The sequence below is a fragment of the Carcharhinus amblyrhynchos genome, chromosome 10, assembly GCF_965287045.1.
Source record: "Carcharhinus amblyrhynchos chromosome 10, sCarAmb.v2.hapA, whole genome shotgun sequence".
In the NCBI taxonomy this organism is placed as follows: domain Eukaryota; kingdom Metazoa; phylum Chordata; class Chondrichthyes; order Carcharhiniformes; family Carcharhinidae; genus Carcharhinus; species Carcharhinus amblyrhynchos.
In genome coordinates, this window is record NC_137333.1 from 35,838,835 (window position 1) to 35,850,267 (window position 11,433).

Below are 11,433 nucleotides of genomic sequence, written 5' to 3' on the forward strand. Positions count from 1 at the left end.
ATTTACAGCCTGTTTTTCTTTTAAATTTCCAACATCCACAGTGTTTTGCTTTTGTGTTGGGAGAAAGATGCGCAAGTTTGGTGGATTAGCCATGCTAAATTGCCCCTTAGTGTCCAAAGATGGTAAGGTAGATTGGGTAAGGTAAGGGTGAGGGGTGGGTCTTGGTTATATGCTCTTTCAGCGAGTCAGTGCAGACTTGATGGGCTGAACGGCCTCCTTCTGCACTACAGCGATTCTATGGAGAACATGATGCAGTATTACTTCTGGCGAACATACTTTTTAAATTCTCAACTCCAGTTAAACAGAAAAATACAGTGCAATGAACTGCCTTATGATAATTTGAATCTAAGCATACTGGCTGAGAAAACATGTCTATCAAGAAACTATTACAGTTTAACTCTCAGCAGTTAGGGAAACCTGTTTGTCAACTCTTCACTCTGCAGGTTTTCCATATAAATATCATTCTTTGAGATGCAAAACCTCAACAGAAGGTTTGTGATACAAACATGCATCACGACTGTCCAATTTGAGGTAAAGCCTCAACTTTATTGCAATAACTCAAAGGTTTCTCTAACTTTTCTACCTAAGCTCAAAATCAGCCAACATCAAGACAGTTTTTGATTGACCTAACTTCCATGAAGCCGCAATTACTTTTGTTACTTCCCTCATTTGCAAACTGAAAGAAATTAAAGAATGATCTACACCCACATTCCTTCAATGTTACATAATTTCAATCAACAGTTCGATGCATAAATCATATTGAAATCGCTCCACATAAAAGCAGACTAGCAGGTTGTCTTTCCAATAAAAGCTCAACTGTCAAGACTCAAATGTTGCAAATGGACTCATTTTCACCCCTTAATACATATTGTACTGTCAGGCAGATCTCTAAGTGCACTGCCTTTCTCACGATTGATCTGGAGGTAGGTAGGATTGAGAAATAGATTGCATATTTGCCAAAATTAAAATTCCTCGGGGGTTAAGCATGAAGGTGGAGTGTAAAAGTGTGAAGACAGGCTTCTCGTGACTTTTTTTGCTTTAAGGCAGCTAAACCTTCTGCATTCTCATGCAATTTTACAGACAAGAACATAGCACAAATACGATAACAATGTGACTGCTGTTAGCAAGTACAGATTCATCTTGTTATACTCTTAATTGGTATTTACGGCTTTGTTTCACATTTCCTGCTGATTTACATGCTCAGTACTTTGTGGCAATTTATTTTTACCAAATTATTGGTTTCTTCATCAGAGTGCAACAACTTAAAATTCTCCTGACAATAACACATCAGACTGGTTCTAATAAGCATAGCAGCACTTTTAAAAATCAGATACAAATCTGCAGAATTCAAGACGTGTTAATCAATTTGTGAACACTAAAGATATGAGGACAACAGTGTACTGTTCTATGTTTATTGACCCGCCCCTCCTATCACATGTTACTGTCACCCCTGGAGAGTCAAATGCACCATTATTTTGCAGGAGCTTACATCCTGGATAATGGTGGTTCCTACTGGAATTAAAGATTTCCCATAAAAGAAAACAAGGATCATACTTGAGGAGAGGCTGAATAAACTAGGCTTGTACTCGTTAGAGTTTAGAAGAATGAGGGGAGATCTCATTGAGACGTATAAGATGATGAATGGGATGGATAGGATAGAGGTGGAAAGACTCTTCCCGCTCAAAAAAGACAGTAGGACTAGGGGGCACAGCCTCAAGATAAAGGGGGGGCGGTTCAGAACGGAGTTGAGGAGGAACTTCTTCACTCAAAGGGTGGTGAATCTCTGGAATTCTCTGCCCGTTGAAGTGGTGGAGGCTGCCTCGCTAAATATTTTTAAGAAGCGGGTTGATGGGTTTTTGATAAGAGAGGGGATTAAGGGTTATGGGGAGAGGGCGGGAAAGTGGAACTGAGCCACGACAGATCAGCCATGATCTTATTGAATGGCGGGGCAGGCTCGAAGGGCCAGATGGCCTACTCCTGCTCCTATTTCTTATGTTCTTATGTTCTTATGTACTTATGAGTTCAATTTATCCATATAGTATACAAATTGTTTCACAGAATATTGTAAAAATATACATAAGGTGCATATACTTATTGTACCACATGACAGCAAATTTCTACTGTTTTAGTACTTAAGGAAAGAAAAAGTCCTGATATAAATGCAAGTTCTGTGGCCAATTCCAAATGCAATCAATATACAGCTGCTTATCTACAAATGTTTAATACATTGAGATTAGTTGGTATCGTTCAATGATCAGTATGAAAGGACTCATCAACCCTATTTGATGTAAAACTGCTTGACACAAGAATAATCCCTAGAGGTAATTAACAGAGGTTTCCCCAATGAGCCTACACATGCTCTCAAGATATTGCTGTATGAATGTGTAGCATATTATATCAAAGCCAATCAAGTTTTAAAAAAAAGCATGAACATGCTTATTTTATACAATGTAATGTCTCCCTTAATGTTGCATAAAGATGAATTTGTTGCAAGCCCATGTTAAGTGTCTGTATAATTTTACCCAAGATCATTCCCAGGCTCGTGTGTCTTCAGTTGTCACAATGCATGAGGTAGTTTCCGCTTTTAAAATCTGGTTATATCAATGTATTCCTTGTACAATGATGCTCTTGAACTTGAATCAATTTATTAATTGAACTTGGATATGTTGGTTCATTAAGAGAAAAGATTGGTCTCAGCAATAATTAGAATTTGAGAATTGGAACTTGTATTTAATTAAGATAACAAAGGAAGGATCTTTCTCAAGTATAAGGAAGCAAATTAATTTTTAAACAACATTTGGATCCAAAGATCCTGAACCACTGGATTTTTAAAATGGTTTTAAAGAATTATTTTTCCAGAAAACTTAATTATACTGACAAAATTGAGTTTACATGTCTCTACCTACACCAAAGAAGCTACCTATAGGTTATTATGGATAAAATGTGATCATTTAAATTGGTTACTGAAGGAAATTTTTTTTAAGCATAATGCCAGATAATCTGATCTCTGCTCTTCTCAAACTTTTCCAACAGGGACTTTTATGGGACCCTGGCTCTTTATCCTCCCTAACTCAGGGAAACAGAAACTAATGATCACATTCCAGTGTTACCTCAAATCACATCTCTTGACATTTTAATCACAATGTTGCATTTATCTACTGAATCAAGTCACCAAATGTGTTTGACAATGTAACAATATTAAAAATGACACTGCATTGCGGGAAAACTGCCTTTCTGAATTAACAGTAAGCATAATAGCCAGGAATGAATCATTTGGGCTACTTCATCTTGGCCAAGAACTGAGAATATGTTCATTGAAATCAAATTAAATCTCAGTATTTCATCCTGCCATCAAATAGCCACATCAGTGCACAGCATACTCTAGTTTAAATTATGCCTGTGAATTTTGAAGGCCTCAATAATACAGATGCTGATGGGCTTTCAAAATGCAAATGGAATAACTTGTCATCGAAGAGCTGTCCTTTCTCTGAAAAGTGACATGCTTTTTAATGAAGTTAAATCCACTGCCTGGCCATTCAGGGTACGTGAGCATAAAGCACAGTCTTCCATCTCAGTACCAGTGTCGGCATTTGCATTTCTCATGCTCTGTGTGCCATGAGCTGCTACTGCCTGGTCGCTATCCCCGACCTCCATGGAGACTAATGGCTGGGATATTATGTCTAAAATAATGACGAGTCTTTTTTCTTTGCGGTTAGGATTATTATGATGTAAACCTGGATCCTGTCCAGAATCTGCTTTTATCGAAAAATATCAAGGGTGTTGCCCCTACCTTTGATGATTTGAACTAAACAGACAGGCTGAGGTAAAATGTGCTGTGCACAGGCAATTGGTAGAAATTATATTTTACTCGCGTCTCTTTGAATTGCTTTTAGATAGAAAACACAATTGTGGCGGTGAGATTCACAGAGCAAATAACAACCTTCTCCAACATCCTCTAAGTACACTATTTATGACAGGAATTAGAAAAAAACATCTTTTACTGAGGTAGTCAAGCCAGATTCAAAAGAAATCCCACTAATGGTATCTGTACAGCTTCTCTCAAATCTCCTCTTAAAAGCACACTATAATCCCTAAAGATGCCAATGATTTACCATTTTATTTTAATTTTCTGAAATCATGAATAATTATAGTTCACCATGTCCTGTTGTTTGGTCAGAAGAGATTGGTTTGGTCCCTGCATTTTTCTTTCTTAATCTACCACCTGCTGGCCTGTAAAACTTCCACCGATAAGGGAAATTTGAAACAAGGATTTGTGATAGTAAAAGCGACATCCTTCTTTATCAATTCCACCCCCCACCCCCCGCGCGTAGGAAAGGTATAAGTACTATAGAAAAGGTACAACAGGGAATTATACCAGAAAGAAGAGGTTATCATTAAAAATTGGGGCCTTTTGCACTGGCACAGGAAAGGGGTCTGATAGAGGCTTTCAGAATTACAAAGGGTTTAGAAAGAAGTGAATAATGAATGATTCATTTTACTAATTGGCAGATGGATAACAAGGAAGGAGAAACTCAAGAATATCAATGAAAGATCAAAAAAGGCAAGCAACAAGTATATTTCTATTTTAAAGATTATCATTAGAACATGAATACCTTAGCAACTATTGAAATATAGATTCCAATATTAAGAAGAGAGTTGGATAAGAATTTGGAAAGAAAAAATGAAAAGGTTATAAGGAAAGGGCCAGGAAAATTAGATGAAAATGGATAGCTCCAGTTGAACACATAGTAAGTGGCCTGAGTGACCTCCATGTATGCTGTAATTTGCATTGTTCTAAAGTCGATACAATAATATGGTCTGTTTCAGTATATTATGAACACAGGTTGAACAGAATACCTAGCTGGCATGTTGATCAAATCATCTGCATTAAGCAGCAATGAAAAAGTGAATGAAAAATATAAATCTTTCTATGGTTATGTATAAGCAGTACACCTACACCAGAAAAAATAACTTTTTTGTGCACTTGTGTATCTGGATAATGTTACTAGTTGAACAATTCCAACTTAAGGAGTTTCTGCCCATTTTCTGAGGATTTAAAGCATCAGTGTTGTTGTAAAAACGAGAAAGCAACAGTAATTGGAGGGTGCTAAGTGTGTTTATTATGCCTTCTGTATAAGTAAACCCCCTGACGCAAACCACAAACGCTGTATAGTTCTCTCTACTACAATTGGCATTGACTGTCAGCACTGGTGAATAAGCAGAAAACTATACCCTTGCCACTGTGATAAGGCAGTTAAGTTTATGATGAAATGGGATTGAAGTGAAGTAATATAATTCTGGGACATAATGATAAATAATTATTGTAAACCCTTGAGTAATATTGAAACCTATTTCACATTTTTTGGAAAGTGGAAATTTGTTTGAATTAATTTTAAATACACTATTTCACTATTTGTGGAATAAATGACTGATTATATCATTGATTGAAAATGTGAATTATCTTTCCAACTCTTTTGAGTTCCAACAGAGTTATGGAGATAACAATTGAGTTTAGGGAATAAGGATCTTATAAGTTACATGTATTACTGAATTTAACTATAATTGATCCTTGCTTCCTGTAATTACAGCAGAAGCACTGGAGTAACATTACATCAAGCTAGCAAAAATTCCTTCCTGGTGAGCAAACAAGCAATGAACCTGTACTTGTGCAAATGCTCCATCTAAACCAGTGTATTTATGAACAGGATGCTCATTAATCTCAACATACTACATGGACATTCTCTGGTGGGATTTTATTGCATCAAACCAATGAGCTGTAGAAAATTATCAGTTCCCTGCAATGCATGAAGACACTCTGACTCATTACAATGCAGACTGCAGATCTGACAAGCCTGCCCTTGTCAGACAGTTTTAAGTGCCACCTTGGATCAGGCCCTTGTAAACAGATGCACAACACAGTGAAAATACAATAACTTCAAAGCAAAATTTGACTCTCCTTAAATTGGCCAACTTCAAGTTGAATATATTGCATCAGGTTTCAATTCATCACTTTGTATCATCAACTGCCCCATTTAATCAAAGTGTCTTTACTCCCATCTCCAATTTTTTAATAAGTAATCAACAGAAGGGTCTTTTTCATGACACTATGATTTTGTTTTCTCCTGAACTGGCAGTGGTGTTCGTGGAGATTAGTCATTAATCTTGGAGATTCCAGGGAAATCCTAGCAGGCTGGCTACTCTGTATATATTAAGATACCTGGTCCATAATGGTTATGCTTTGAACAAAGCCATCAACCACTCATAAGTCTGAGTCTCAAAAGTCTCTAAACCCAATAAGGAAATATTGGTGATGCATCATCAGGTGCAACATTCCAATTATCCTGATGGGAAATTATTGATTTAGATTGTAAAATTGTCTCAGAATGCTTTGTACAATCTGACCCCGGTAAGGAAGACGATTGTTCAGCCCCCAACCCCGGTCTATGTTGTGGGAAATACGATGATTTTCAGAAATAAGAAAAATGTCAAAAACCAAGAAGTATATATAAGAAAAGCTACGACAGCTACCGACTGAGATTTCGGTGAAAGGGTCTGCTGCTTTAAACATCAGGAGTGACCTCTGTAAGGATTGGAAAGGTCTGCATCTCTTCCCCACCTCCTCATGAACTAAAATGCGGCGCTTCAGAAATAAACCTTATCGTCCGCCTGAAATTTCCGTTCATTTTTATCAGAAGTCCTTCAAATTTGAAAAAAAAAACTAATACCAGAGTTCCTAATTTGTTAACATTAGGAGTTTTTTTTGGTTCTAACTTGAGTGCACCAATTAGACTAAGTTCAGTTTGAATGAGTTTCAAGTTTATTTGTTTTATATGTATTGTCAGGAACCGCGCCAGTGGTACATCAACATGACTATATAAAGTTCAAGGGTTTATTAAACATCCATGGGCATGTGTTGAGACACGCAAAGGCGCCAGGGCGCAACATGAATACTCATTTTAACCGCAAAATATTAATGCAGGCCAAGATTTGAATTTCGCAAACAGGATGCAAGGTTCCAATCACACGCCGTTCGCAAAATTCCTGAGTTAAAGAGTTTTGTGTTATTTATTTTTAAGAAGAATTGGAAAATGTTCTCAGGTTTACTGCAAGCACCATTTGCTCTGCACGGCTCCCTTATTTGCCATGACCATGATCATTTTCAGTTCCAAACCGTTCCAACAACACGCTGTAACTAAAATGTTTCATTTCGCACAGGATGCCCCCGGGTACTTGTGCAATGCTCCACTGCCTCAAGCACGTTCCGCATCAGACTTTAATTTGTCTCTATTTGATGATTATGGCTCTGGTTTATATTTCTTTCACCATCCAGTATAGGTATTAACCCAGTTACCTGTTGCTGCTGTCTCTTAGGGAGATTGTGACTGTGCTCGCTTGGAGAGATAGCTGGAGAAAGATTCATTCAAATCTTCTCGCAACTTTCTTCCTTCTAGTGGCTGCTGACGGGGTTACTTCGATAATCTGTCTTCTCAGAGTTGTTGAAAGTTAAGACTTGAGTACTTACATGGTCCGGGAAAATAGCTATAGTTTTCAAAGAGCGGTTAGTAGGAGAGTGAGAAATGTATCCCCCTCCCTATTATTCTCAAATCGATTCTCCAATCCAACAAACGTAGTTAGCACTTGTATTATGTTCTTAAAATTTAAATTGACCAGTCCTTCCCCGCCCCCCCACCCCCCCAACCCTACCGAGCAAAAAAGTTCGCACCTGCCGATTCACTCCGAAATGCTGATGAGATCTTTTTCTGTAGGTCTGGGACCAGAGAACAGAAGCGCCCTGAGCAGTTTCCGGAGGTTAGTTTATACGTTGTTGGACCATATGGCTCATTCAGAGCAACTCTCAACTTTTTCTCGCTTCCCAACGCTTTCTTTTTTATTGAGCGAAAGTGTCAACTTGGCTGAAGATAAATGGTGAGGCCGTAATGTGATTTCTCAATCAATGTTCCAGTTTTTATTGTGTGCCTAAATCTAATCCAAACCCTGTTAGGTTCGATCAGACTCCATCGATCCCTGATTTAGAGGAACATGCAGTCTTAACCCCGCACTAACTCGCAGCGTTATGTACGTTTAAAACTCGGGCAATAACCTCCAGAGTCTGCACTTGACCGAGTTCAGAAGCAAGAAAAAAGTTATACTTAGGACTTGAGAATTTGGTAACAAGGGAATATTTTCCCACTTTATTGAATAAGCTGTTACTAACTGTCATAAAACACGCTGCAAGTGCTTTAAAAATCTCCGTCTGGCGCTTTAAGATTCATGATGAAAATGCAAAAAATCATCAACCGATAAAACTACCTCGGAAAATTCCCTATTAACTTTAAATGCTGATGGGGTGAGTCACTCTTTTGAAAGTATCAGGTCTGAAAAAAAGGTGGAGGCAAAACTGGGCTTATTTAGATTTGTCATCAAGTTTTTTTTATCTTGCCCTGCTTTTTTTGGTAGCTGGGACACTCTATTTAGTTTAACACTTTAAACAAACATTTGCTCAGTGAATTCCAGCCGAAAAGGTTTAACACAGCTCGCCAGAAGAGGCTGGATCACGGACAAAACACTTCACGGGCCAACACGATTTTAGCTGTTTGCCTTTCCTTCCAGGCGTTGGAATGATAGAGTGCTAACAGGAATCTAAAAGGCTCATTCATAGGGGTGGGAGCAGCCTGGGCTGACAGCGGGACAGGTTTGGGGATTCACATTAGAATTTATAGTTTGGTTTTACATTTTCTTTGAGTGGGGTGGGGGTTCATTTTTTTTTGCTTTTAGCACTTGCACCAATTACGTTCGCAGCAGCTTCAGTCGCTGGAAGGGGAATTTTTGGGTTGAGTGGACAGGAGGGACGAGCGGCTGGGTTACTTCATTTTGATTCCTATTCAATGCCTTCATTTCCAAACGCGTGTGCCTCCCGTGCAGGACTGATAAGACAACTTGCTCCGCACTCGGTGTTTCTGTACCAACTTTTAACCTGAGGATTTGGGGGTAATTCGGGGCTTGTGGAACTGATTTGATTTGCTGCAGAGAATCGCCTTACGGGTTAAAGAGAAAAACTTGGCCAAAGCCTCCTAGGTTTATTGCTGGTTGCGGAGTCTTGTCCACCACACTGACAGGTAGAGTCGCTTTATCCCCCCACCGCCTCGCCACCCACCCCGACCAACATTAGTACAATCTCCCACTAACGTCAACTGCTCCTCTCTATCTGACTGCTTGCTCATGCTAGGATTCAGACCCGCGTCTTTTGAGGCTTCCCCCCGCCACAACCTCCCCCCAGGAAGAGCACCACACGGTTCCTATTGCAACCCTCCTGGTCACCTCCATATTCCTGCTCTCCCAGCCCGGGCTCGCCAGAGAGAGAGACAGACTGGATCCATATGGATACCAGCTTCCCTTTACTTCCCCAGCGCTCATCACATCCCACCTGCCCTCACCACTCTGATATATATATATATATATATAAACTCAATGTATCAGAGCAGTCAGCTTTAAGCAACCTTGGTCTCGCGTTGAGAGCGCGGCCAAACAATTCATAGCTCAGTCCCCGAGATCCTTCTGTAATCGCGGCCCTCGGTATAAACAGCCATCTAACTGGGTACAACACTCTTCCACCCCCCCCACTCTAACTACAGCAGCCCCCTCCTCCTCCATTCTGATCACAGGAACTCCCTCTGCCCCCACACTGATCATAGGAGACCCCTCCACAAACACACTGATTACAGGAGCTCCTCCCTCCCCCCCCCCCACACACACACTGAGCACAGGAGCCGCCCCCCCACCCCTCACCACACCCCCCCCAAACCCATCCACCCTCACACACACTGAGCACAGGAGCCGCTCCCCCCACCCCTCACCACCACCCCCCCAAAACACACACACACACACACACAGATCACAGGAGCCGCTTCTAAACTGTGAGGATGATCACACCTTTGTGATTACAGTAACACCGAGATATGTGTGTGTGTGGGGGGGGGGAGCTACGCTGTACAGTTGATTCCACCATGTACTGCGTTCTCTGTGTATAACACAAGAAATAAAACATCCAAAACTGCAGGTGTTGAACCTGAACAAGACCATCAGCTGCTCACTTACTTGGGATTTGAGGAATTCCAGTATATAGGTGCCAAAATTTCACAGTTTGATATTGCCATCCTGCATAAAGCGAACAAAACTCCCAAATAGTATTTCCAAAGCGAGTTCCTTATCGCCATCGTCACCGATCACTTTGTCCAGTTGGAGATCGAAATATATCTTTACGGCTATCCCGGTGCTGGGTGGCCCCTCGCTCAATTGTCTGAACGGTATCCCTTTTTTTTATTTTAACCAAAAGCGCACTTCTGATCCGAGACTGCCTGGCCGAAACTTTGGATGGACTCTCCGCTCGCTGTTGCTGCTGATCCGCTGAAGTAGTTGTCTGCAGAACGGAGGGGGAGAGAACTCGCCCTCACACTCTTCCGATCGCCCTCCTCATTCCCCGTCCGCTCTGTTACTTTAAATCGCTGCAACTCTGTTTTTGTACCTTAGACACTTGCTTGCAACGCAGCCGGTAGAACGAGGCAAGAGGGGGAGAAAAAAAAACACAATCTCAGTGATGGCAAACCTTTCTTTCTTTCCTCGTTTAATGAATCGTTGTTGCTGGCGAAATATGTCCAAGTGTGTCCGCTGGGATATTAAGCACAAGTGTGGAGCGATGTGTATGCACACCGCGCTCTATGCGTGTCTGTGTGTTATATATGTCTGTAAGTGTAGATATTTCTGTCTGGCTCAGCGATCCACTTAGCCACTTACACGGTCCAGGACGTGATGAGGCAGCGCTTTGCAGGAACCTTATATACCAGCCAGCCACCAGCTGGGGGAATACCGAAACAGCCTCCCATTGGCTCAGACAGCCACCTGCAGCCTGACTGACAGGCACATTTGCATTCTCATTGGTCCCCGGAGCTGTCTATCAAAGCCTCCCCACAACCCCCTCTCCATTGTTATGACATTGGCCTGAAAGGCTGATTCTGAGTCAGCCAGCCCCACAGCACAGGTAAACCAAATAAAAACACTGCAAGTAAACATAGTCCCTGTGTAAACCCTCACACTATTTCATTTACACTTGCTAATTGAAATTGTGGTTTAACACAAATCTCATTATCATTTGATGAAGGTGCTGATGGGGGAGGTTGGGCGGAGGGGGTTTATGGGAAAGAGGTGGTCGGGTGGGGATTGTTATTCTCCACAATCCACTATACTGACCTCAATGAACTGATAAAGTTTCTATTTTGCCATAAAGTTGTTTCACTGACAAATTTCCTCTGGCTGGTCAATCCTGTAACATGGCATTGGGGATTGGGACCTCGACTGCACAGGCAAGATTTCATATTTGCACTAAACAAATTGGGGGGGGGGTGCAAATCTTGAGAAATATACACTCTAAAGATAAAT

The 11,433-nt window shown here is 40.8% G+C and overlaps 1 protein-coding gene across 1 annotated transcript in view; it reads right to left on the minus strand.

Annotated features, from left to right (window-relative positions):
- Positions 1-10,787, minus strand: part of efnb2a (ephrin-B2a) — a 61,896-nt gene extending 51,109 nt beyond the window's left edge. The window contains exon 1 of the mRNA XM_080196883.1: positions 10,096-10,787. Coding sequence (XP_080053009.1) covers positions 10,096-10,214 — 119 coding nt within the window. The 5' untranslated portion in view covers positions 10,215-10,787. The remainder of the gene's footprint in view (positions 1-10,095) is intronic.
- Between the last annotated feature and the right edge of the window lie 646 nt (positions 10,788-11,433).